The following is a 27500-nucleotide window of genomic DNA, read 5'->3' as shown; positions in this document are numbered from 1 at the left end:
TTTAATCCGCTAATAGCTGCAATTTTCTAGAAAGAAAAAACATTAAGTAAAGTGGTTTGCGTGACCAAATCGAAAGAGTTAAAATATAAATAAAAGTTTGCATTAGAATGAATTTTTTTCAGAATGTAGTTTACAGCCCATGAACGCAGCTTCTGATTGGTGCGGTGCTAGTAGGGTTGATTACTTAGCACTCGAAACATCAATCAAACCAGGTATGCTTTGTTTACGAGCGTCACAGATCTGGTCTCATCTGATTTGTGGTCGCAGATTACAAATGCTTTGGACTGATATCTATTTGAATCGTGTTTGTGTAAAGGTTTATGAGATCAGAGTCTTCAAAGTATATTGGGAGATCGAGCAGTGGAGACTAGGGAAGGCCAATTCATTGGGAATGACGGCGTGCGGATCTGACTGGAAAAAAATCAAATGGACTGTTTGTTGGAGATAACATCAACGTAAATCACAACATCAGTACTCAACACTAGCTAAAGCCGCCATAGACAAGCGATTTGTTAGCTTTTTGAAATGCAAAGATTCTTTTTGTTTATTGGAAATTTAGCGGCATGTATGGTAGAGAACGTTTCGACACGGGCTGAAGAGCAGCCGCTCTGCAAAACTTATAGCCGGTAGCCTGAATCTCAGACGTCCGAGATCGTTCGCCTGGAACGTGTTCTATTAGAGAACAAAGTAATTTTACAAGTCTGTCAATCCAGGGGTAATCTGTTCGTTATACTTCTATTTTGACGAGCTGTCAATTTACAAACGAACCGAACCGTAAAATATGAAGGGACGTTTTTCAGAATCGTGGGGTTTGCGGGCAAGCGTTTCCACTTCTGCCCTGCCCCTCCCCTCTCCACCTTTCTTTTTTTTTTCGCTTCCGCTCTACCTTTCGCGCAATAATTCGATTGGAAACGCTTGCTACGCAGGCTAGCTCGAAGTAATCGGATGAAATTCAGGCTACTTAAGCAAAAGACTGTTAAAATATTGTTGAAAAACTAACTTCTTGAAAATAAGGTTTATTTTATTTTTCTTTCTACGATACAAAGTCATGAACAGCGACTAAATCTCAGAATAAATGCATTATTAAGTCGATTAAAATCCCAACCATGCGACACCCGACACAAAAAGGGGAATTTAACATTGACCCTGAGTTTAAAACTGAGAAGAAGAAAAATTGCCTTCCCCGGTCGTTAGAAACCGGCTTTGGGTGTGTTAAATCCCCTCTTTCCCCTAGAGGTCGCAGGAATTTAACTTTGACTGATGGATAATAATCTACAGCCATAAGCCTATAAAAATGCATACGGACAGAAGTAAAGCGCTGTAGTTGGTAAGGAAGGCGCCATTGCACCCGTCTTTCTGACAGCAATCCACTTTGCAGGATATGGCTTTTGAGCTCCACATTTTACAGTTATGTTCTCTCAATAAACATTCTGATGATGTTGCACAACCCAAAATAACCCCCTTGACGTCGTCTATTTTGGTTGAATGTCGCAGACATCGATCATGACCTGAAATGAAATCAATCAAGGCCAATGTCAAAATGAGTAAAATGTTGAATAGACCCTTCAAGGTTTTGTTGTTGTTGTTTTTTAATTGAAACTTTTCTATTTTACTTTACTTTATTTTATTTTGTATTTTTATAAAGAGCAGTAAGCGAATATCCATCAACAACTTACCAAGTTTAAAGGTGATACGTCCAAAGACAGCGAAGATATTGATCCAATAAGTCGAGACGTTTGTATGGTGGGGGGCAAGTCCGTGCCCCCCCCCCCCCCCCCCCCCCCAACCATACAAACGTCTGTAAAATTCCGCGACTTTGGAGAGCTCCATTCGTTCGTTTTTAACAAATCACTTTCAAATTTGCCACCTTTACTTTCCAGCTGTGTTGACGGTTTTTCGCCAACTGTTCCTTGTAAAAGTTGAAAAACCGTGGAAGGATCTATTTAAAAGAACATACATAAACTGCACTTTTTTACGTAAGTTCTTTCAAATAAATACTAGTACTGTTTCCGTTCAATTGTTGACGTACATAAATCGGGTTCTTGAGATCCATCACTATATATCCCATTTAGTACTACTGAAATACAAAGCTTTCTTAACACATGTATATCAGTATATTATCTTTTTTTAAAGAGCTACAATCAGGGAAAAAAGTAGTTGACACACTTGTCTAAAACGGCGCTTTTATCAACAAATTCATTCATTTATCATTCCATTCTGTTTATAGCGCCGTAAATCCCCCCACCCCATCCCCGAGTCAATGTTGTTTGTATTAAAGAGTTGAGGGTCTAAAATACAACATTAATTTTTGGGGAAGGGGTAGGAATACAAAGGGGGAGGGGAAAGGTATATAGAAGTGTCTCAACATATTTGTCCCTCATTGTATTTTGCAAAGTTATAATCATTCTCGATCAATTATTTATGAGCTACTAGTCCTCAAGCATTGAAAATGGATAAAATAATAGGCGAAAAATATGTTTCGGTTAGGTTCAAGTAAACCTTAAGGCTACCTTAATTACCTTTAGAACATGTATGAAGAAAAATGTCTTTCTTGCCCTCCATTCTCTCTTTTGTCCGATCACTCTCTCTTCCAACACAGAAATAGCACTGGATAGAATATGCTGTAATAGAAATTTTAAAAGACCTTCTAATTCATTTGAAAAAATTGAAAATTTGGTAAATCAAAGACTTGATACTGTAAAGACTGTAAATGGGATGATAGAAAAATTTAGAATCATGTTCACTGTTTACAGCAAAGGTCAGATTCAGGTTAATAGTTTTTCAGATTAGAGAATATTCAGATTAGAAAATAGTCCAAAGCCGGGTTGTTCAAAAATAGACATGAAACTAGTTATTTTAGTGTGGAAGCAATAAAAATCAAACGGCAAGGAGAGGGAAATAGTGGTCACGTGGTACAATTGACGTTTGCCTTTTGTCGTTGACAAGATTTTAAAACTCTCTGACGCTAGAATCATAATTATAATCCAGAAGCTTCTAAATTCGCTTAATCTGTCAAGAAAATGGTTGGCTTTGTAGCCGTCCAATGAAAGAAGGCCTGGTGTTACTGCTCCTTATAAGAAGATAAGATGATAAGATGTTACGACGGCTATGGAGACGAAAACGTCGCAAAGCCATATAGGTTTCATTAGCAACACATCAACTCTTCACGTCCATCACACTCAGTCTGGTACATGTCTTTGCTGCCACTGCGTGACCACGACGTGACTGTGCCTAATTTTTAACAATTATTGAATGAAACTGAGTTATGATGTGCTTTGGGGTCGAGAATGTGCTGGACATTGTTCTCGGAAATCATGCATTGGGCGCGCAACCTACAGATAAGTCAGTTTTCGGTTGCGCTGAATGAGAAGAGGTAGATGGTAAGTTCAATGTACAATAGCAAGTTACGTTTTATTTAAAACGCAAATAAATGACGAACAATTTTACTCCAGAAGAGTTCACCAACATTTAACAAAGTGAACGAGTTGGTATCGCGCTACGTTTTCGCCCCATGCATGCATGGGTCAGCAGGCAGAGCGGCTAAACTGAAATGAACATGCTCTAGTCCGAGCAGATTGTTTGTATGTGTAATTGAATGGTGACGAGTGAAATTAGAGAATAATTTCACGCGCGTTTTGTCCAAAGGCTCGGGAATTTATTAGGATTTGGACAAAACGCAAGTGAAATTATTCCCAAGTGTGCGGCCAACGAGGACGAAACTTGACTATGACCATGGCAATACACCTTTTGCTGTTCATTACGAGAAAATACGCAATCATTTGCGTCAAACGGCGACCAATAGTGCAAAGATACATTCATTAGCGCGAAAATACGAACATTTGCGAATAAACCAGATTCAATTACGATTTTTGCATTTTAATCAACATTCAATAACACTTTTGGGCATTTATATGTGTCATTGGGCATACAAAAGAGAAAAATATACTTTCATTAACGCCAACATCAAAGTCATTAACAACACCTTGAAAGTCAGTAGGGACAATTAACTGACATACATTAAAGTGCAAACACTGTTCATTAACATTTTTCTTCCCCCCTCAACAGTTAAGTTGTCTGAAAGCGACACCAAAGGCCGATATCTCGAGTCCGGAAATTTAAAGATGTATAACAGGAATGAGCGCAAAGCCCTAGCAATCCCACTAGCGGAGGAGTTCGGAAACAACAGCTGCAGTGCTTGAAGCTCTCTGCGCAGAAACATGACATTGTGACCTCAGCTAAATGTGCTAAGGGGTACCATTTGATGCTAACCTACCTCCCAAAATGTTTAGGTAGCGAGATTTTTGAGGGATATACATTTAATGGACTGAAATTCAGGCCAAATTTGTTTGAATTTTTATTGCTAATTGAAAATCGATTTTCGTATATTAAATGTCAAGAACACTCAATTGATTCTACAAGCGCATTAATGATTGTCTTGTCCATCCTAAGATTGTCCAGGAATGCTATTGAATTGCAAACGATGTCATAAAAATTTGAACGAATAGCCTGCAGTCCACTGTCATAAAATCAACGATGGCGGCTACAACAATACGAACACGAACAAGGTTTCGCCCACCCAAAATACGCCTGCACTGCAGGCTAGTTAATAAATAGTGTTTATACTTTCATTTATGTCAGTTGTCCCTATTGACTTTCAAGATGGTGTTAATGACTTTGATGTTGGCGTCAATGAAAGTACATTTTTCTCTTTTGTATGCCCAATGACGCATAAGTGTTATTGAATGTGGATTAAAATGCAAAAATCGTAATTGAATCTGATTTATGCGCAAATATTCTTATTTTCGCGCTAAAGGAACTATCTTCGCACTTTTGGTCGCCGTTTCACTTGAATGATAGAGTATTTTCTCTTAATGAACAGGTCTGATGAACAGCAAAAGGTGTTAATGCAAGCTTAAAAGGAAGAATTTAAAGCACCTTTCGCTCAACTATGGAGAAATAGGATAATTCTCATACAACGCCTTATAATTGTTGCCGTATGAATAATTCATTAGCCAGTGGATAATGTTGCTCAGGGCTCTCATATAGTGAGGTAATGGGCTACCTACTAAGGATTTTCAAAACCAGTTCAAGAAGTTTCTGTTTCCCATCAAAATGTTTTGTCAGAGGTCAGAGGTTGTTTTAGGACGTAACGATCTCAAGCAACGTATGGTAGAAACCCGCTGTCGGAAGTTGTATTTTTTGTACAGACTTCAAGTTCGGTTTTTTTTCTTTTTTTTTTTTATTATTAAAATAACTGTCTGCCGCCCTACTAGCTTTAAAGTTTCCAAGTTTCATTCTTCTACTGCTATTTGTAGCAGTTTGAAATTTCACACAAAATTTCATTTTATTTGGTAAGTACTGACTCTTATTTAGCGAATATTTTATTGTTTGAGGTGCATTTCCTTTCCACCTGTTTTGAAACCGTTTTAAAGTGCCACTGCGACGAAAATCGCGTCTCTTTAAACTAACATTTTTGGGCTCGAAGTTAGTGTTTAGACTTAAAACTTCAAGAAAAAATGTGATTCAGACCAACCTAACGAAGAAGGTTCCTTAAAAAGGCTGTCCGAAAGTGCGTAAAATTGGTCCGCCATTACAAAAACAACAACTATTCGAGCCGACGAATTGAGTTCAGCGGCTTTGCTTTTGTGACGTCACGTTATCCCCAAAATATTCTGATATCGCTGCAAAGCCGACCAAAACCTATACTAGCTAGTTGTTATGATGTTGTCTCCCTCGTCTTCTTCTTCCATTTCTTCGGAAGACCGATCTGGTTCAATTTCTGACGAAAACAGCGAAATTTTAGACGACGATGGAACAGCTTTCGTCCCGTATGATGAGGAACTGGAGCCAGTCGCGACCGAGGAAGAGGCTGCTGCATACACGCTAAGTGTGGCTAATGAGGAAGAATGGGAGCTCGTGCTTCAAAGGCGCTTTACTGGCGAATTAGACGTCGGCACATGGTAGGCATGACTCAGATTGTATTTCTAAGCAGTTCTTTTTCATTTTAAATCTTTTGTGTTATGGTGGAATTCGCCCATAAATTCGAATTTGTTTCATAATTTCGATTGCGTGTTTCTAATACTGAACGGAGAACGCGTTATTTTTGTTTTGTAGGTGCACTTGTTCGAACTGTTCGGTCGACATAGCCACCAAGAAGGAAGAATGCATTTGTTGCAAGAAAATAGATCGTGTGCGGGAAGTAATGGAAAATATAGAACGGGCAGGTGATTGTATCACTTTGCATCCCGCGTTTCAGGATGTTTGCCTAAACCGATGGGTTCTTGAAGTGGCATCACTTAACCTGAAGACCAAAGCTGGAAAAAGTTACCGGGCTATTTTCAGTCAAGGTCGTAAAACGGAATCAGAGTGAGTCAATCATTCCATGATTTTTTTTTTTCTGTTGTTCTTATTGTTCATCTGGGTGTCTCATAAGTGAAAGTGAGCAATTTATTTATTATTCTTGTAAAATAATAAGGTTAAATTATTCTCAAAGCCCCGTTTGTCAACAAATAAACGCTTAACAGTTATATTTCATTATTATTTCTACTATTTCTTTTGCATCCCAGTCTATTTATTATACAGAATCCTCAAAAACTTCTATTGTCAACCAAAAACTCATATTATTGTATTTTAATTGAAGAAAAACCATGCATGATGAAACAACAGCCTAAACAAATAAGCTGCCACAAGTGACAAAAAACTCCACCAGTCAAGCATATGAAACTGTACATATCTTTCTCATTATTTTTTTATAGGTTTCTTCGATCAGTGTCGTACAGACAATTTACTCGACTTCTTGGGAGTTTACGGGAAGTTCCAAGCGTCATCCACTGCCATGTTGTGCTTACAAAGCAATAAGGACAGCCTTTCTGAGTGAAGATGGCCAGTATCATGGCTTTGAAGATGACGAATCATAGATAGTGTTCATTATCATTATTCTGTATATTTTGTTTTCATACATTACGTGAACCATCATTTCAAGGCTTGTGATTTGCAAAGTGATTAATATGAGCAGTACAGAGCCTGTTATATTTTGGCTTCTCTTTTCTCCAAAAATGCAAATAATAACAATGATGTGTACCATGAATATTTAGGTCATTTATCTCAGAACAGTACAGTGTAATCAAAAATAAATGATTATCAGGTTTTTCTTTGTAACTTCAGTAGCATTTAATCATTTTGTGAAGCAGTGCATGTGTGTCCTCTTCTTGGCTGTCCACATTTTCTGCATAACTGTGCTCTCCGTCTTCTTCTGCTTGTATTTGTTCTTGACATTGGTCTTGACTGATCACTTTCCTCTAACAAGGTTTGCAGTTCAGCTTCTGTAGATAATCAGGTGAAAGTCAAGTAAAATTACAACTGAAAGAAATTATTTTTTTTTCATACAGATCACTATAAAAAATATTGCTTCTGAAAACCTGTTTCCCACCTTCAAATTCAGTAGAATGTTTGAGTGTTTTGATGAAAATGTTGATGGAAAACCTAGAGTGAGTATTGCATTGCCAAGACATTTTACCTGAACATGTTGGAGGACAAATCACTGTTTCCTTGTTTTTTCTTTCATTGTGTTTCCGTATTGCATCATCTCTGGATTGCTTCTCAAGCATTGAGTGCATAGGGTCTGGAACCACCTGTTTTAGCTCTTCTTCTATCAGTTGGAGGTTCCGTCGTGGAGTTGTTATTAGAGATTCATAAATCTCCGCCACATACTCTAAGGAGAAAGGCAGTTACAGAAGTTCTTCAGGGAAGTACTTTGCATAATGACTTCACAAGCTAAAGTAAGTTCACTTTTTGACTAACTGTGATCATTAGAATCTACATTTTCCTCTCTCTAGAAAGGAACTGTGGATTACAAGACATCATAAGTAGTAGCTTATTAGCATAGCTAAATTAAATTGCTGAATATTGTCTGACAGCAGCTAATCTGTCTGCAGTCATGATAATACCAGGAAACCTGTTGATGTACACCTGTACATGTAGATATTTGATTTTGAGAATAGACATCATTTTGAAGTTGTCCAACTTGGAAACGTACAGGTATACTTTGCTACAATAGTCCTTATCAAAGACTTACCATAATTAGGAGCTACCCTGACTTTGCTGACTGTTGCTTCTCCTTCCTTGTACTTTGGGTATGAGATGTGAAGGCGTGGTTGGCCCTGGTCATCCACCTTTGTCTCTCTTCTGAGGTTGTAATTAAAATGAAGGGTCGCCAGTACTGATCTTAAAAAAAAGAAGAGGAAGAGAGAAAGGTACAAAGTAATCAGAATGTATTAAATTATGTGACAAGTTCTACCAGTTTTGCAAACTGCCTATATCTATCAAAAAAGGCAGCATCCCAGTGCCTTTCCTCATACTTTTTGAATTTTGTTTGCTTTTTCAAGATTAACTTTAGTGTTGCTATGTTTAAATACATAAGCCTTAAATTTCACGTACCTACAAAGTATTCCCAGGTATGAGTAGGCCAGCATCTTTGGGGCAAATTGGTTGACTACTGAATGATACCCTTCCAGGCAGCTTGTTTGCTCAACTGAGGAAGCTTTTTCTATTCCTTTAGTAAGGCTGGTTTTTGTAAGGGCAGTATACAGCTTTTCATATGCCTCTGACACTAGTATGAATGAAAGCAATACAGGGGAAATGTTTGTCATATTGTGGTTTCTAGATTAAATTTATAAATCAGGTGGTCACTAGTTGTAAATTATTTTTTTTATTTAGTGTAAAAAAGGACAGTGATATTTCATATTTTTCATATCTTTTTCAATTGTTGACAGTTTCTAGTTGCATTTGAGCAGATGGGGCTGACATTCTTGAACATGACCAAAAATAGCTCAACCAAGCTTTGCAATGTTACAGTTATGTAGTCCTATATCCAAGACGTTTAGTGAACATAATAAGATCAACATAGAGTGCGGCAGCAAGTGAGGCTTTTGTACCTTTAGACATCCATACTTTTGGTGTGATGACTTCGCCGTGAGCACAAGCATTGAAGAGCCTATTAGGAAGGTTCTTGTGTTTGTTGATGACATGACTGAGGAATGCTTGGAACTTTGCAACCTTGACCTTTCCAAGACTTTCTTGAGTGGAGGTCACTGCCCAGTAAAAATGTCTAACACAGGCCTTCCTCCAGCAGCCAATGATCTCACAATTTTTTTCCTTGCTCAGTTTTGTTAGAACTTTTTGGATTTCTGTGAAAATAGCAAAACAATTCAACATTAAGTGCTTTTCTACAATATACATGTACAATAAATTTGATCAAGGCACAGAGAAGCAGAGACATTGTCTCCTCTGATAATGAGAGTACTATTTCACTACAGATTCTAGGTCATAGGTTTTTTGCACTGTGCCCTAGGGCAAGGTACGACAATAACTATAATAAAAAGGAGTAATGGTAATATTGATATATGTATATGATTACATATGATGAAAACATATTAGGTTACTTATTGTTTTTGCATACTTTTCCCAATGTGCCAAAGATCAAAAAAATGGTTGATAACTGGCTTGCCAAGTTCAGCACACTTCCTGCCACATTCTTCTCTCATCCACTTAGCAATGGAAGCATGGCGGTCAGAGATAAATGACTTGACAATCATGCCTGTGGCTAGAATATATGTCATGGCTTCCTTGAAGGCCATAAACTCGATACCACAACTGCTTCCTGCCTGATTAGCCTAGAAAATACAAGACAGACGGGTGTTTTGTTATAAATGTGATTTTTTTTTCAGTTCAAGCATTCAGATTTTGTCTTTTGACAACATTTCTTTAACATGGCCTTGCTTTTCTGATTCTGCAGTTCATAGATATTTATAATAATTATTGAAATTAAATTTACCCTTGCTTTGGGTTTGGTGTTACTACATGACTGTATGATTTTTATGAGGTTTTTTTCACTTGCCTGTAATAAAACAATATGAATAATAAGGCCAACAGTACAACAAAAAATAGTATAAGTGCCATATTTTGCTGAGTGGCCCATGCTGTCGTGGTGCCCATCTCCTGCTAAAACTACTTCTTTTCCTTTCAGGGAATCCAGCAGTTTTGTTTGGTATTAATTTTACGCCAGAATGAGATGATAGTAGGAATGAGGAGATGCCGCTGATGGTAGTAGTAGGTGGGCTCATTGTAGACAAGTACCCCCATGTGCCGAAACACTGTCAACATTTTCTTTATTGATGCTCCAGCACAAAGAGTTGCAAAGCTGAGGAGAAGGTTGCCTGCTGGAAATTTGCCCATAAGGAATGGCTGGCTTTCCCAGGTAAATATCTCTTGACAACTGCTGCATTTGGCTTTAATGGTCAATAGAGTTCCTGTTTGTGTGCAAACAGTTTCTGGGTTGGGAGTAAGACAATAATGGCAGTACTGAAACAGTAGTAATAGCTTGGATAAAAAAACAATGCCTTTAGGCTCCTCACACTTGTTCTTTCCTGTGCAGTTCAGCCTGTTGTGTGATAAATAATAATAGTAATTTTAGAAATGAGTCAGATATTTCCCATTTTTCATCCAATGTCAAGTCATGGAAGATGCATTTGAAGTCATACAAAGAAATAATCAGTGTATCGTACTCTCTCTTAAAATACTAATACATGTATATCTCCAGGACAACACATTTAATGGTGTGGCTGTGGTGGATGTGCCTTTTTTAGGAAAGGATAGGGGGTTAGAAAGGCTTTTTCTCCCTTTTTTACTTCACAAATAATGAGATTTTTATTCAAGACAAGATGGATCACACTTGCATGCGCATGTCTACATTAACTAGTAAGTTATGGAACATCCTATACAGTACCTAGGCTTTGTTGTTTGGCTGTCATTCACATTATCGTCTCCTAATTCCTGATAGACTTCATCTAATTTTTCAGGAGTCCAGTCAGGATCATCATCATTCTCTGGCTTTTCATTGTCATCATCGTCATCACTAATCTCTGCAAAGTCATCTACACTGTTATTCTGGTCACCAAACACAGTGGAATTAGCATTGTGAGCTTGTGCTGTGTTATCTAGAGAAAAGGAATCATTATGGCTTAGATTATCTATATTTGTAGCCTATCAACGACAAATAGATTATTTATCTGATGGAATAGTTTCTGTAATTTGTACTAAATGGGAAAAAAAAATTGGATGTTGTTTGAAAACCAAGGGTTGACTGCCTTTTTACTAATATACATGGAGTATCCATCAAAGATAAACAGCACAAATGAGAATAACTGCAAAGTCTTGTATAGCCCACAATTTGGAATACTCCTTCCCCCCCCCCCCCCCCCCAACCCAACACAAATTCAGAACACTCACCACAATCTGACTCTAAATGATCTTTAGATGCATTTAAGTGGATCTCCTGCAAAGTCTCCACCCACTACTTTTGGTTGTTAGCTTGTTAGTCAGTCTGGTGACTTTAAATCGTAATACTTTGATCTCTTTTTTTAGTTCTTTATTCTCTGTAGAGAGGTCTTGACAAGTGCTGCATTCACCTTGATTTTCATGTGCCTGTCAATAAGTTGAAAATTCAGCTTTTAATATCTTTACATGTAAAAAACTGTCACTTTAAATGGCTTATGTATTGGCCCCAGTCAACATATTTAGTATACTTTGGTAATCTAAAATTATTACTTTTTTGGCTGTATATGAGTCTACAATGACGTGGCCAAAATGGCATCAGAGTGAAACATTTGTGGGAGTTCTGAAAAATGTTTTTCTTTTCAATTGCTGTTGCAGTTGCCCGCTGTGTTTTAAAAACCATAACTTCCTTTTGGGGGTTTGTGGGTTTCTTTGTGACTTATTGTGCATGACAGTAGAAATGAAGTACAGCAGTTTGAAGATACTTTGAAGAAAGTCAAAGTGGACTAATATTCAATTAAAAAATAATGCTGCTTGCTTCCTGTTTATGATACTTACAGTTGGGGTTATTGGTGTTGATGCAGCAGCAGGTAGAAATTGTGATGAGACATGGTCCTACAATATTATTAGAAGAACAAAAGTCAAATTCTCATAACAATAGATGTAATAATTATTATAATGAAGGTAATATGGTACTGTTACACGTTTTCTTTGAAATAAAAGAAATCCCTTACCATCGAGCTTGATGAGCACAGTGAGTTACTTGTATCCATATCTGCATGCACTGAACCTTCTATTGGAGTTGTTTCAGTAGTTTGTTCAACCTAAGAATAAGTATAATTTTTGATAAGAATGTAAGAAGCATGCCATTTTTTAAGCAAAGCAAGTGGAAGTCTGCCCGGAAATACCTGCATTGAGTTTGATGACGAAAGGGGATCGGTTACAGCATACTCCTCAACCTCTTCTTCCATTTCTTCAATTTCATTACTGTCCGGCTCCCTCTCCAGCTTCATAAGAAAAACAAAGAAGCTATATCTAATTTACCTTTTTCTATGAATGGTGGCCAATAACCTCTTCTTTGTATTCAGAGTTAACTTATCAGAAAAACATAAACAAATTTTAAATCCAACATATAGGCCAGTAGCTCTAATGGATTCATACAAAATAATAACAAACCGACTGCCATTTATGTGAAAGGCTATAAAGTCACCATTGTGAGATGCCTAAAAAAAAGGCTCGTAGCTGGACATACCTGCACCGCAGATTCCCCACTTGCGGGTGAATCAAACTCTTCATCTTCTTCAAGTTCTTGCGAGGTGGCCACGTTGCTAGCTTCGTGCACGGCAAGGATATGTTTCATTGCCTACAAACCAGAATTTAGTTTTCCATAGTAAATCCATAATTTTATTTTTTAACCAAGATTTTACAGTTCAGCATCAATAAATGATCTTGCAGTCTCAAAGAACCAAAAAATATTATTCGTTTTACGAGTTGAAAGCCTGCAGCGAAGGCAACCAAAACACTGTATAAGTGACTTATTCATTTTCGCTCGAACGCGCGAAACACGACAAAACCACTATTGCGCTTTCAGTTCTTGTCATATCTGTTCATTACTCAGTGTGCATGTAGTTGACGTCTGTGTTTTAGAAAAAAACCCTTTTGCCCTTTCTTATGCCGGCTTGAAGCTGAAATACCGCGATCCCAGGAAGTGTACGTGTGAACAAGGATCAAAGGTCTACAATGTTTTATTACTTACCATACGCCGGTCTCTCGCTGACATGGCACTGGAATTGCCTGCTTCACCTAACTTACAAATCGTTGGAATGGCTCCGGCAAGTGTAACTCTCGGAGTGCCAGGTACATGAACTGCCCGTTCGAAGCAATCGGCAGTGAAATGAACTGAACAAATCTTGAAGAGCCCCTTGGGGTTGAAGTTAGCGCGATGTGTTCGGACGAAGGCTTTCCATTTCTGGCTTTCAAAGCTAGTCTTCGGCTTGTGCAAAGAAATGCCTAATTTAGGATTCGACCTGTTGCTACAGTCTTGAACGACACAGCGACAAGAAGGCATCTTTCCGCGATGAAAATGAGCGAGATCAGAAAATCCCCTTTTTCTCGTGAAGAGATCTCACTTTGCTAATATTCGCGCTCTAATTTAAAGGATACGATGACGTAACGCTTGACCTCGAACCAATCCCTCCCTTTCGCTCGGCCATTTCTTGTTTCGGTAATGGCGGACGTTCACCTGAGAAAAACATGGCTCAAAAAGTCGGACTTCCAGTTGGAATTACGGTCTCAAATTTGGTATGTGTATTTATTAGCTTTCAAACATTGTAAAAAACGAAAAAAACAAATGATGCTTGATTTGATCACAGTAGCACTTTAACACGAAAGAAATGTAGACACGGTGGAGGCTTAATCCGAGAAGAGAAGCTATAATGAATTTCTTATCTGTAGGTTGATAAGTCATAATAATTTAACAGGCACGGAATCGGTATATGTGAAACAGCTGATCTTCTTCCACTTTAACACATTACTGATCAGATTTTAATATTTGATGCGTCAAGTCTAAAGGGAAAAGCCACCTGAGACTCTAAAGCAAACGGCGTAAAAACGGCCTGTTAAAATCCGCCTAGACAGCAAAACAGTTCGTATTTTTGCGTATTCAAGTACACTGTACGCACGAACAGTTAAACAAAAGCTGAAAACGGAGAGCGAGACTGCGGAGAGACGCTAAAACGTTTTGAATACGATATATTCGTTCGAATTGCCCGCTTCTTCCAGCGGGCAATTCTCACTCGCTAAATTTTGATGCAAGCTCTTAGCAAACTGTCGGCCAATTTTTGTAACGTTTCACCTTTTTCTAATACTAGAAGGGGCAACAAACATTTTCAGAGCTTATCCATCTACTCTTAAAATTGCCGAACTGTGTTTTGAAACAACAGCTGCACATTCTACAATTATCCGAAGCGCTCGGCTCGGCTCGGCTTTTTCCCTCTTCGAGAAGCAGGGACAGGCTTTGTCGGCGTATTGCCACTTCCATCCACTCATTTTTGATCTTCCAGAAAACACTACATTGTACACGGAAACAACGCTTAAGACTGCTTTCGCTGTTCTCTCGCGAAATCAATCACCGGATGTGTCAAATTTACAAAGAGGACGGAGTTGTGAATGGATTTTTGACAGCTCGCCGACATTTTTTAACCCTCTGGTCAGAAAGAAATCATTATATGGAAAAAAGACAGTCAGGTTTTTTTTTTTTTTTTTTCTCTCGCCTCACCTGCCCTACGTATTCGGGCATGTGAGGCTCACGCGCTTGCTCTTACGCTGCTCCTACCCTACTCTTAACCAATTTTGGGAAAAAAACAACCCGACTGTTTTGCAGTCACCAATGAAGTTATGATTAAAAAACACGTTTTATTTCTGAACTGGCTTGTCAGAGATGATAATTATTTATCATGGTAGTCATTAATTTACAGCCAACACGGGATAAAGCTTTATCCTCTCTTGTTTACAGCCTGTTTGAAAAATGATTTTGGAGAGTCTATTTACGTTTTCAGCGTTACACTGACGGCAAAATTTTCCCTCGCCATTTAAAGATTGTCGCGTACTGAATGGTCTTGCTTTTTGTATGATCAGCAAAGGACGATGGAAATTTCCATCCTCGCATTTTCAGCCATCGCCTGAAAATGAAGGTGAAATTTTCCACCGTCATTTTGAGTTACAATCGTACACGTGAGTATTTGGAAACCTTGAGTTTATTTTTGGTAATTTGACAAAACCTCTTTCAATCTTGCATTTTTTAATTTTACTAAAACGTTGCTGGAATTTTTCGTGGTTATTTTGAGTGCGTTTGCACATTTTTCGGAATTTTTATAGGATCATTGCTCAGTGGTACTGCGTGAAAAAAAAAAAAACAAACAAACATAAATTACAAAACATTTTGCCTAGAATGACTGGAAACCGACACGATCTGTATTAAAAAAAGGGATACATTACCGAACCAGTCCTGTTCATGGTAACATTTTGAATTTTCACTCTAGATAATAATGAATCAGTGAATAATAATGAATAATAATGTGTGCAGAATCTTTTGCACACATAAAAGCTAAACTGTGCAAGGCCAACAAATGTCTACACGTGCTGAGAGCGCTACAGCCAGACAGAAATTGATTATCTATTCTATAGTATTGTTCTCCCTAACATAACCTACGGACTATCTGTTTATGGTGCCTCCGATGCGGAAATTAATGTCCTTCAGCAATTTTTAGACAGATGCTATAAGTTACGCTTTATATTTACACAGTTAAATATTAGATCATTACTACAAAAACAAGAAAACGCGATTTTTCAAAAAGCTAAACAGCATGATAACCACCCTCTGAAGGTGTGCTTACCGCAAGAAAAGAACAATCTAACCTACAATCTTAGGGGGAAAAGCTTCCAAAGGCCCAAGATAAACACCGAACGTTATAAGAACACATCTGTACATAGATTAATTCTTAACAAGAATCGCCGAAAGGCGATTTTTAACTGGGCTGCAAAGGGGCTACTTTTTCTGAGGGGAGGGGGCGGCTATACACACTCAGGCTACCATAAAACCTTGTCGGTCACCATTGCATGCAACAGAATCTCATGTGAGACTGAAACATAAACTCATTCAGAACATTGTACCCTTTTGAAAGACTTTCGTAACCAAAAAAAAGAGTACCATTTTTAAGTGGGGGCTGTATAATAACTTCTAAATTCCACCATTATGAAGAAAAATAAACAAGTTAGCCATTAATTCTAAACAGGAAACAATTTGCATTATTTCCACGCACCCCTCCCCCAATTCCTCTGTGCCCCAAAATATAGCATGACAGTATAACGTGACTAATTTGACGTAACCGGAAATTCCAAAAATTGTTGTCTTTCTACGAGCATAAAATGCGACAGACTGAGCTGATTTACACTAGACAGAAATATTGTATTGTACCAAAACCAGAACTATACTAAAACAGACAATTAACTGCCCAATGATCCCGCCTGATCCAGGGGCCTCACTGACTGCACGGAGACTTTACTGCGCTTTTCACAAACATGCGAACTCTAAAGTTCAAAAGCCACCTTCACAATTGTGTTTATCGCTGCCGTCAATCATAATTACGATCACAAGCAACGAACCTTGAAACAGAGGGCGCGATCCATTCAACCAAAATTTCCGGAAATTTCGGTCCAAAACTCAATGGATCGGTTCGGTCCAACCGGAAAAGTTTCGAAAAAACGGGTCCACCTTTTGAGGTGGACCACTTTTCCCGGTCGGACCGTTTGGAATTCTGTTTCGTCATTGGTCATTGGTCGCTACGGAGTCACGTGAGAAAGCGCACGAGCCCGGGAAGATCAGTTGTGTGCGATCCTTCGGGAAGGTCGGACGTTTGTTGTTTTGCTCGCTCAGTGTTGAGCGAACACCGAGAAAATCGCCGTATGGCTGCCGAAAATATCAGTGAAAGGGACTCCCTTTCACCGGCAGAAGAAGATAATTTACTTTCTGAAGAAAATGAGTCAGCGAATCGCTCGCACCAGGGCACAGACAAAGTGCTGGCTAACGTATTGTCTGCCATGACCCAAATGAGTTCCACCATGCTGTCAATGGAAAACGCAATGAAACGTTTAGCTGACGCACCAGCAGACCATGCTACACCACCGAAAAGGAGCAGACAACCTCCTGCACCTAGTACAATGAGCGATATCGGAGATTCAGACCCTGAACAGTCAGATTCCGAGGCACTCAATTTCCCGCCCAACGGCGACCCGCCAAAACCGGGCAGCTCTGTCACAGAGGACGCATTGCTCAATGAAATTGCTCAAGACTTTGAGTCGGACGAGCAAACTAACCCGAAAGTCGCTCAGAAATTGGCGGATATCGTCAATAAGCGATGGGGCTCTAAGTTGGAGGAAGCCAAATTAAAAGAAAAATTGGCGAAATATAATCGACCCGATAATTGTGAGAAATTAACTGTGCCAAAGGTCAACCCCGAGATATGGAATAAGCTGAAGCACGGGACCAAGAGCGCGGATTTACGTTTTGCAAACATGCAGAAAGTACTTGTCAAAGTCGGTAGTGCTGTCGCTAAAGCGACTGACACACTGCTGGCCACCCGTGCAGATCCTGAGAAGACTTCAGCGTTGGCTCTCACTGAGAAATTGGGGAAATTAGTCACATATAACGCTGACGCTCTGGCATTGTTAGGCCATGTAAACATTGAGCTGTCTTACCGTCGACGCGACGCTATCAAACCAAACTTAAATGCCGAATATTCCGCGTTGTGTGGCTCTCAAGTACCCATCACGGGCTTGCTATTTGGCGATGAGTTGCACTCTCAGCTTAACAACATCAAAGCAACCAACAAAATTGGTCATACGACCACTGCCAAGTCATCTTATCGAAACCACAGCGAGGGCTGGAAGGGCAAATCTTCTCACTCTAGTGGAAAGCCTTTTTTAGGGAAGAGGGGCCGGTCTTACCGGCCACACAACAATTTCTACAAACCACGGGAAACCGCGAAGAAGTCCAGCCAGTGAAACGATCTGATATTCCTACAGATAAGGTAAATATGTTGCAGTATCTTGAGCACAAAGTTCACTGCTTTAAAGCAGGGGGGCTGAGAGAATATTATAATCAGTGGCAGGCCTTAACCTCAGACCCTGAGATATTGCAAAAGATATTAGGCCAGCCAATTGAATTTACTAGGACTCCTTATCAAAGAGTTGTTCCCAAAGAGAAGAAAATCCTTGATTTGGATGAAGAGTATGTCATTGATACCGAAATAGATAAACTACTTGCTAAAGGTGTTCTTACCCCAAGTAGTCACGAAGAAGGGGAATATATCTCTCCTATTTTCACTAGGGCCAAAAAGGATGGCTCCTTCAGAGTTATTTTAAATCTCAAGTGCCTAAACACTCATGTGCAATATCACCATTTGAAAATGGACTCACTTAATACTGTTTTACATATGGTTAAACCTGGGTGCTTTATGGCATCAATAGACTTAAAGGATGCTTATTATTCTGTACCTATCGCCACTGCAGACCAAAAATACCTGAAGTTTCAGTGGCGAGGAAAACTGTATAAGTATGTTTGCTTTCCAAATGGATTGGCATTTTGCCCCAGGAAGTTTACTAAATTATTAAAGCCAGTTTATTCACATTTAAGACAGCTGGGTCACCTTTCAGTAAGTCATATTGATGACTCATATCTCCAGGGTGACGACTATGATGACTGTGAAAGAAATGTTTGGGATACTGTCAACTTATTTGATTCCCTTGGGTTTACTGTACACCCTGAGAAATCATCCTTTGTTCCGCAACAGCGAATCACCTTTATGGGCTTTATTATAGACTCAATTACAATGACAGTCTATCCAACTTCTGAGAAGATCGAGAAGATAATTCATACCTGTCAAGGCCTGTTGCAGTGTCCACACCCCATAATAAGAGAGGTGGCATCCACTCTTGGGTTGCTCATATCAAATTTTCCGGCAGCACAGCTGGGACCCTTGCATTTTAGATCACTGGACATGGACAAAACAGAGGCCTTGCGCTTAAACAAGGGTAACTTTGATGCATTTATGCAACTATCTGAGTTGTCTCGCAGTGATTTGCAGTGGTGGCTAAACTCAGCAAGGTCACTGCATAACCCTATAAGCCTTCCTCAGCCAGAGATCACTTTATACACAGATGCAAGTAAAGGAGGCTGGGGAGGAGTACTCAATAATGTCAAGATTGGGGGGCATTGGACCCCTGAAGAAGCTTCTAATCACATTAATTATTTTGAAATGCTTGCAGTGTTGTTTTCTCTCAAAGCATTTCATAAAGAACTATCAGGGAAGCATGTCCTTGTGCGAATTGATAACATGACTGCTGTGTCAGATTTAGGTAAAATGGGCACAAGCCATTCCAAAAAGCGAAATGATTTAACCCGTACGCTCTGGGAATGGTGCCTTGACAATAACATGTGGTTAACCACAAGTCATATCCCGGGTAAAAAGAATACTCTAGCTGATGAAGAGTCCAGGAAATCTAGGAAAGAAACTGAATGGACCTTAGACAGAGGAATTTTCCACGAGGCTGTTAGGAAACTTCATGTTGAGCCTCAGATTGACCTATTTGCCTCTCGGCTTAATTACCAGTTAAGGCCATTTGTCGCCTACCAACCTGATCCTGAAGCAATTGCTATTAATGCCTTTTAAATCTCTTGGAAACCTCACATTTTTTATGCTTTTCCTCCTTTTAGTATCATCCCAAAAGTGTTACAGAAAGTCCAAGCAGAGGAGGCCACAGGACTGTTGGTTGTGCCATGCTGGCCGACTCAGCCATGGTGGCCATCGGTAATGAGACTGCTGGTTCAGAAACCCCTTGTGCTTCCCAAAAAGAAACACACCTTATTTCTACCTCAACAGCCAGAATTGGTGCATCCACTACACCAGAAACTCACCCTGCTGATCTGCCACTTGTCCGGAAATCACTTGAAGGCAGAGGCCTTTCGGAATCAGCTACCTCACTCATCCTGCAGTCCTGGAGAAAGGGCACTAAACAACAATATAAACCATTCATCGCTAAATGGGAACAGTACTGTAGTCAAAGGCAGATTAATCCCTTTTCAGCCACTATAGAACATGGGATTAATTTCCTGGCAGAACTCTACCAAACAGGGATTGGATATAGTGCTCTCAATACAGCCCGGTGTGCTTTATCTACTGTTTGTTTTACATCAGAGCATTACACTTTTGGACAGCATCCCTTAGTCTGTCGTTTCATCAAGGGAATCTTCGAATGCAGACCCTCTCTACCAAGGTATCAAGAAACTTGGGATGTGACGGTGGTATTAGCCTACCTAGCTAAACTAGGCCCACCTGAGAAACTTAGTCTGAAGAACTTGACTTTGAAAGTGGTTATGTTGATGGCATTGCTTTCAGGACAGCGTCGCCAGACTCTGCACACATTATCAATTGATTGTATGCAAATAAGTGCTGATAAGTGTGTGTTTTCCATTAACTCATTGTTAAAAACTTCGAGACCTGGTAAACATTTAGCTTGTATTGAGTTTCAGGCCTATGCACCAGATGTTAGTCTTTGTATTGTAAAGCATCTTCAGCAATATCTGAAGCGTACAGATATTCTTCGGGGTGATGTGAAGCAGCTTTTTATTAGTTACACTAAGCCTCACAAAGCTGTTTCCCCTGATACAGTAAGCCGGTGGATTAAGACTACATTGGTTGATGCTGGAATTGACACTTCAAAGTACAGTGCACACAGCACCAGATCAGCATCTACTTCTGCAGCAAAGGGGAACAACATTTCTATTGCCACAATTATGAAAAGTGCTGGGTGGTCCCAGGAGTCCACATTTACAAAGTTTTATGACAAACCAGTGGCCCCTCGAGAGAATTTTGGGGCTGAACTCCTTAAAGCTGTATGTGGGGACAACTAAGATAGTTTCTTACGGTTGTATGTTTTGATGGCTAAGAGAGCATATTATTAAAGCAGATTCATGTTGATGTAAATCATTGCTGTTTATTTGAGTTCGCACTAACACTGCTTTAAAATCTCACGTGACTCCGTAGCGACCAATGACCAATGACGAAACAGAATACCAAAATTAAACGAGGCTTACCTGTAAGGTGAAGTTTGATTTGGGTTCTGTGAGTCATTGGTCGGGAGCGAAGGAGTCATGTGCCCACCCATGTGTTATTCACCCACCCATGCTTGGGTGTAAGTGCTCACATCTGTTAAAGACTGATCTTCCCGGGCTCGTGCGCTTTCTCACATGACTCCTTCGCTCCCGACCAATGACTCACAGAACCCAAATCAAACTTCACCTTACAGGTAAGCCTCGTTTAATTTTGGTATTTTGGTTGAATGGATCGCGCCCAGAGAAACACACAAAACGGATCGAAATCCACAAATCACAAACCATGACCATTTGAACCCGTGAAGTAAAGTTTTGTTTGCTAAGAGGTCCGTTAAGATGATTGACAGCAGCGAAAAACGCAATCGTCGGTTGGGTTCTGAACTTCAGAATTCGCATGTTTGTGAAAACTGAGTGCGATCCTAATTTGCGGTCCACAGTCTCCATGAAAACGCACTATTTTTTCCACAAGGTGAAAAGTATTCAGTTTTAAGATTTTCCTCACGGTATTTTTCTCTAACTTAAAGGAATAAAATCCTTTGCATTTTGAGACCTAAAAAAGTTTAAAGATTTCTCGCTCGCATGTTGCGTTCACCAGCACACACTTCAAACAATGTAAATAGATGAAACGATCGATAACATATTTTTTAACTGATACCGATGTGAGTTAAAAATTCGCTCCAGTTCTGTTTGTCTCACCCAAGACTAACTTTTCTTTATGGAAGATAACTATGCCGCTTTATAACTCGTCCGAGGTTTTTGTGCCAGCTAAACAATATGGAAACACTATTCACAGTGACTCCTTGGATATTGAAAAGACTGAACGTGACGCACTATTATGCCTTTGTTTACTTCTGATCACATCTTCAAGCGATTCATCTCAATGCACAATAATTGACCCTTATATTAGTTAAAATCCTATGGTTCATTTACATTAATGCTGTTTTTGCCCCTCACATTGACTGTGTTCGTTCGTATTCAAAACACTTTTACGAAAATAAAGGTCGTGTAAGTCATGTGTGTTATGTTTAGAGATAAATGGATTATACGCTTTTTTAAGTTTCCATTTTGCGGTGACTTCAGTTTACATCTCCATAAAATGGTAAAAGAAACATCACGAGAGCTGAACATTTTCAAAGGCATGTTTCTGAAACTCGCTAATGCTGACATCAATATAGCGTGCTTGCTGAATGGGCGAAAACACAGAATTGTGATCACAAGATCTTGTACAAATTTAGCAAGATACAGATACAAACAAAAGCAAACCCCCTGAAACCTCGACGTGGGCTACAATTGTATGCTCTACTCAGTCACCAAACCTTGTCAGTAATAGCTCCTATTTTCCTCAAGTCGCTCTCTGTGAAGCTCCCGGATGGGATGTCCCGGAGACGCTTTAAACTTGTGTGCGAAATTCTCAGAGTTCCTATTTTTGTCCGTGTCTTCTTTATCCTCAGTATCCGAAATTTAGATCTCCAAAGTGGCGTGTGTTGCATTAAATAGAAGGAAATATTTAAAGGAAAAGCCAGTCTTCTAACATGGCGAAGTTGTCACGTCCCTCGCTTATGGACGTGCGTCACATCAGGATTCATCTGCCATTCATCGGCAATTGAGTTGTTTGCTTCACTGACTATGACGGCTTACAATCAAGTCTTCAGCCATAGTGTCGTCAACTGGTGAAATACTTTGCTCATAAATTGTGCTTCTTAATTGCTCATGTACTACATCGATCGATAGTTCACGAATCAGCCACGGCGTTCCAAACCTGACGCTCACAGTCATCTTTTCAGTCTTTTAGTGTGAACCTACCGTGAACGGCGTGTCGGTTTGAATGCAACACGAGCATTTCTCTGAGTTTCCCAGCTCCAACATCATCTAACTGACTTAAACTCGAACAATAAAAAAATTATAGAGTTACTCCCATGGTCGAATCGCTTCGAACAACGCAAATAGCCTTCTTCAGGTTCGCAACGCCTTGTGGGTTTTTTAGGGGGAGCGCAGACAAGGTACTAAAAGTATCCGTGCAAGGGTTCATGCAAGAGAAAATCCTATGAAACCATTTGTGAGAACATCGTTTCTACGTACCAGACTCTCGTATTTTCCCTCCCCCGGATGACCACTTTTTGACACCGACGACCGAAAACCCATTTTATGACTGGGCTTGCCGGGCAGCCCAGTAAATACAACCTTTTATGATAATTTATGTCAGATATGTGTAACTAGTTTTTTTGCATTTTTAATCTTTTTATTCTATTGTAATTTAGCTGAACTTTTAATCTTTTTACCCTGTAGCATCGGATATGTATTTTTATCTAGTGAGCAATAAAGACATTTTATTTATTTATTTAATTTAGATAATACTTCTTTTTCAGCCTACTACATCAAATGTGTTTTTTTTTTACCAGAAATTGGCCATTTTAGAATATCGCATGTGGTCAGAACGTGTTCTAGCGAATTACTGAGTTCTTATTTAAAACTTCAATTAAACTAACCTGTTTGAAAGACTGAAAAGACACCAAAAGTGAAGAAAAGCACTGACTTCATGTGGATTTTGCTTAACACAACAGTTACTGAACACGACGCACCGTACCTAGTGATTTACAAACAAAGTAGCGCCCGCAAAGAAAGTTCGATTGTACCCGACGCAAACAAGGAAGTCTTTAGATAACAACGATCAAGACCAGGTTGAACCTGCCCACTATTATATACCCCAATATATCGCTCAGAAACGCTTGAGTGAGAGTCTATTGAACGAAAAAAAGGAATGTTTTTTTTTTCCGAATCCATCCATGACTTTGGTGTGATAATTCTTTAATTCATATTTATACCTGGATTTTTGAAAACCGGGTTAGCAAAAATATCAACTCATTCTACTACTTGGCAATTTAAAACAACAAATCTCATTCAAAGGCCGATTAAAAGCCTTTACACGACGCCGGGCTTTCCAACCAGTCCAAATTTAAAATGACGCAAATTTTAGAACATTTATTCAGTAAACTTACTTCGCGAAGTTTCAAAGCGGTGTCATTTCAGTCTAAAATTTTGAAGTTGAGTGAGCTGCAGCGAAAGAGTAAGGCTTAAGGCTTAAGGCTTACATAACAACTTAAATAGTTAACAAAACACTACTTTTTTCGCGGTCCGATAAACAACAAGATTCCGCATGAAATAGACAACAATCTGAATGAAACATAGTGCACAAATTATCACCTTGTTGTCTGCAAAAACCGGCCTATGGTGCAATGCCATTAGAGCCCGTTGAAACTAGGCCTAGATCCAGTTTTCCTGAGTCGAGAGTTGCTTTTCCAAGGTACAATCAGCTAGGCTAAACACCGACGAAACAATATTAATGGCTGCCGCAGAATATTTTGGAGAAACCGCAGTTCAACCACGCTATCACGTACCTGTCAACACCATGCCGAAATCACACAATCACACACTTTCGCGACATTGATAAGACTATCCACAACCACGCATAATCTTCTCACGTTTAACATGAGCGAAATATCGTCGAAAAACTCGGGAAAACTCAGCCTATTGCCAGATAAACACCTCGGGACTTTTCTCTTACACTCGTCTTATTCAAGTTCCCGGATGTAAAGTCGCACGGTCGGTGGATCACCTTCGCCTTGTTTTCACAACAGAAAAAAAAACCCGGCCCGGGTCAAAGTTCACCTACAATTTTGCTCTCACCTAATTCATCTAACTCCTAAGAGCCTGTTCCCGAGGCCAAAGACTTAGTGGTCACCTTAGAAAAGCGAACAATATCGTACTTTTCTGTCTCAGCCCGGATCAGGGTGATTGATCCGTTTAGCCAAATGAAACGAGAATATACTACAATACTGGACGATGCAGACTCTGCGAATCGTAATAACTTTGTCCCATCTCAGAGCTTTACATGATGCTCTCCGGGAAACTTTTCGCAAGGTGACCAATATATAACTGACTAAACTGCTAAACGGCACCGAAACCATCTTTAGGCGCCCGCTGCTTTCAAACTGATAACTGTCACTTATGTTAAAGAAAGAATTGTGGGTAGGGACAAAATAGGGAGGGAGGGGGGGGGGGGGGGAGATGGTAAAGAGTGGTTAGGGATTTGTGTAGAAGTGGATGTAGACAAGACAAGCCAAAAAAAAAAAAAACGACATAAGCAAGCGACACAGTAAACAAGCTATTAGGCAGGGGAAGTTGAGAAAAATTACAAAATGTTTGCTAACCCGGTTTTCATAACTCTAGGTTGTTTTGCTTTAAAGTCTATATATTTGACCAAGAGAGGATAAAGGGGACAGAGAAGGCATCCGCCATACACACCCTACTCCATAGGTAATTCGTCTCGAGTTATTTTTCAAGACCACAGATCTCAAGGGGGATTAGACAACAGCCAATCACATTGCGCGAATGTGTTCCGCGTGGATGACCCACGCTCAGAGCCTCGCGTCCTTCACGAATTGACGCAGAAGAAGAGATGGAGCGATTCCCTTCTTATTGGCGAATGTGTTAATAAGCCCCAGAAGTCATCAAGCGTCCCGCGCCATATGAAATCCGACGAAGGACTTTTTTGAAGACAATGTTTAGACAATGACAAGACAATGTTTTATTTGGAGTCTTATACAGTCTTATGTATATCGACTTTATCCAAATAATTTAAAATTATAACACAAATTGCACACTAGTGGAACTATAATCAATGTTAGCTTAAACAACTAATGATCTGCTTTTCTCATAGCAGTCAAATACGTATTTTGCAATTAACTTTTGCACTGGTTTGTTCTTGCTCGGAGAGTTTATTAACAACAGAAAAACATCATCTGGTGCCATTCTGTTTACTGATATTCTGTATTCTTTGTTTAAGTATTCAAATAAAGTACTTATTTTTTCTTGATACGCAGGGCACAGAGTTAAAAAGTGTATTTCATCTTCTACGTCTTACAGATACGTCTTACAGATAGGACAGATCCTCTCTTCCGGTTTCTTATAAGGTCTTACATACCGACCTGTCTCTATCGCCAATTCGTGATTACTCAGGTACCTTGAGGATTACGGAGGTCAACATCGCCCATACTCTTACTGAAAAACTCTCGTTTTTTCCGTCTGCGTGTCCGTTTTAATTTCTTCTTTTTGTCTTGTAAAAGGTGCCTCAGTTGGGAATTATTTGGCTCCTGAGAAATTTGTTCTCCAAGAGATTTCAGGTTTTCTTTTTCAGTTTCACATTCCAGATTGAACCAGTTATTTTGTGACATGGCTTTAGTTTTGTTACGTTGGACTTTCAAGCCGGATTTTTTACATGCTTCCACCAGAGTTTCACTAAATACTTCAGCCGCAGTGTCAACATTATCATTTGAAAGTCTATGAAAAGTAATACGCCTCCCCCCCGGGTGGCGGGGGGTAGATTTCGTACTGTGGTACTAAGAATCTGATACGAAGAATAGAGAATATCCTTGTTTTAGTCAGTCATTTCCAGGCCAATTCTCGTTGCTGCAACAAAACTTGTAGAATTAGTCACAAAGTAGAGTCGCTCAAAAGGACTGATAACTTTTATTCGCTTTCAGATACTTAACAGCTACTACAATGTAAGTAACACACACGGAACTGACTGTTCATACATATATTGATAAAAAAAGAAATGAATATTTTGGATGTTTTAATAACTCCATAACGGAAAGTCTACGACTTAAACTTTGCAACAGTAACCAAATCTCAATATAAATGCATAAGGCAATTAAAATACCGACCCTCCGACACCCGGAACAAACTGGAGAATTCAACACTGACTCGGTGCTAAAAAAAAAAACAACACCAACAACAATAACTCTATTTTGCCTCCCCGTCGTTAAAAACCGGTTTTGACTTTGTTAAATCCCCACTATTTCACCAAGGTCGCAGGAATTTGACTTTGACTGATGGATAATAATCTACAACCATATGCATAAGCTAATAATGTTGCTTATCGCCAGGAGTAAAAGGTTGTAGTTTACAAGAACGGAGTCGTTGCACGCGTCTTTCTGACAGCATTCCACTTTGCAGGAATGATCTTTTGAGGTCCATTCTTTACACGTGTTTTCATGCCTTTTACAGTCTGCTGCGTTAGAACAAGCCACATAAACCCCCTTCACGTCGGCTATTTGGATCGAGTGTCGGTAACATCGATCGTATTCTGAAATGAAACGAGTTAAATCATGTTCATTTAAATGAAGTAACACATGAGAACTCACACAAATAGCTCAGTCAATTCCAAGCGTGCACACCTCCTCTGGGCATTTTTCCGGTAGATTGCATTGTATTTTTTAGTAAATGAGCAATACTGTTCGGGGGTAAGGTGGTGATAGTGCTAAAACCACCCATATCTTTAAAAAAACGTATATCATATTTATTCGAATAAGCACTCAACCTCGATTTAGCGCCACCTCGAATAAGTGCCTCTCCTAAAGGCAGAAAAAGTTAAGTTAATAAGCGCCTAGCCTCGAATAAGCACCCGCTCTCCCCCTCCCTCCCCCTCCCATGCAAATTC

General features: G+C 39.5%; 4 protein-coding genes across 5 annotated transcripts in view; 2 read left to right on the top strand and 2 right to left on the bottom strand.

Moving 5' to 3' along the window:
* Positions 1-5601: 5601 nt before the first annotated feature.
* On the top strand, positions 5602-10161 carry LOC140931093 (uncharacterized). Of its 2 annotated transcripts, XM_073380837.1 has the most exons (5): positions 5602-5960; positions 6115-6366; positions 6756-7487; positions 7605-7778; positions 10025-10161. In XM_073380837.1, exons 1-3 carry the CDS (start codon positions 5719-5721, stop codon positions 6856-6858), a joined length of 597 nt encoding a protein of 198 aa, XP_073236938.1. In that variant the 5' UTR covers positions 5602-5718; the 3' UTR covers positions 6859-7487; positions 7605-7778; positions 10025-10161. The 2 variants fall into 2 exon arrangements, with proteins under 2 accessions (XP_073236938.1, XP_073236937.1); XM_073380836.1 differs by having other exon boundaries at positions 6756-7778.
* A 76-nt stretch (positions 10162-10237) lies between these two features.
* On the bottom strand, positions 10238-13399 carry LOC140932260 (uncharacterized). Its single transcript, XM_073381883.1, has 8 exons — positions 13088-13399; positions 12584-12694; positions 12240-12338; positions 12066-12155; positions 11890-11946; positions 11287-11481; positions 10784-10994; positions 10238-10438 (listed from the first exon to the last, which is right to left on the bottom strand). Exons 1-6 carry the CDS (start codon positions 13397-13399, stop codon positions 11320-11322), a joined length of 831 nt encoding a protein of 276 aa, XP_073237984.1. The 3' UTR covers positions 10238-10438; positions 10784-10994; positions 11287-11319.
* A 4145-nt stretch (positions 13400-17544) lies between these two features.
* LOC140929710 (uncharacterized) lies at positions 17545-20847 on the top strand. Its single transcript, XM_073379431.1, has 2 exons — positions 17545-17918; positions 19604-20847. The coding sequence occupies exon 2, from the start codon at positions 19667-19669 to the stop codon at positions 20798-20800; it is 1134 nt and encodes a 377-aa protein (XP_073235532.1). The 5' UTR covers positions 17545-17918; positions 19604-19666; the 3' UTR covers positions 20801-20847.
* Positions 20848-26508: 5661 nt separating this feature from the next.
* LOC140929708 (uncharacterized) overlaps positions 26509-27500 on the bottom strand; it is a 9286-nt gene continuing 8294 nt past the window's right edge. Inside the window, exon 3 of the mRNA XM_073379430.1 lies at positions 26509-27146. Coding sequence (XP_073235531.1) covers positions 26905-27146 — 242 coding nt within the window. The 3' untranslated portion in view covers positions 26509-26904. The remainder of the gene's footprint in view (positions 27147-27500) is intronic.

This window comes from Porites lutea, chromosome 3, assembly GCF_958299795.1.
Source record: "Porites lutea chromosome 3, jaPorLute2.1, whole genome shotgun sequence".
NCBI lineage: Eukaryota > Metazoa > Cnidaria > Anthozoa > Scleractinia > Poritidae > Porites > Porites lutea.
The sequence above is the reverse complement of the archived record's forward strand: the minus strand, read 5'-3'. Positions and strand labels throughout refer to the sequence as shown.

What these genes read in the sequence shown, in the direction of transcription:
- LOC140931093 (XM_073380837.1), top strand. Translation starts at nt 5,719, where the DNA reads ATGATGTTGTCTCCCTCGTCTTCTTCTTCCATTTCTTCGGAAGACCGA. An exon ending in GAATTAGACGTCGGCACATG is followed by an intron (nt 5,961 to 6,114) that starts GTAGGCATGACT and finishes TTTGTTTTGTAG; the next exon opens with GTGCACTTGTTCGAACTGTT. An exon ending in GGTCGTAAAACGGAATCAGA is followed by an intron (nt 6,367 to 6,755) that starts GTGAGTCAATCA and finishes ATTTTTTTATAG; the next exon opens with GTTTCTTCGATCAGTGTCGT.
- LOC140932260 (XM_073381883.1), bottom strand. Translation starts at nt 13,399, where the DNA reads ATGCCTTCTTGTCGCTGTGTCGTTCAAGACTGTAGCAACAGGTCGAAT. An exon ending in GTGGGGAATCTGCGGTGCAG is followed by an intron (nt 12,339 to 12,583) that starts GTATGTCCAGCT and finishes TTTCTTATGAAG; the next exon opens with CTGGAGAGGGAGCCGGACAG. An exon ending in TGTGCTCATCAAGCTCGATG is followed by an intron (nt 11,947 to 12,065) that starts GTAAGGGATTTC and finishes ATAATATTGTAG; the next exon opens with GACCATGTCTCATCACAATT.
- LOC140929710 (XM_073379431.1), top strand. Translation starts at nt 19,667, where the DNA reads ATGCTGGCCGACTCAGCCATGGTGGCCATCGGTAATGAGACTGCTGGT.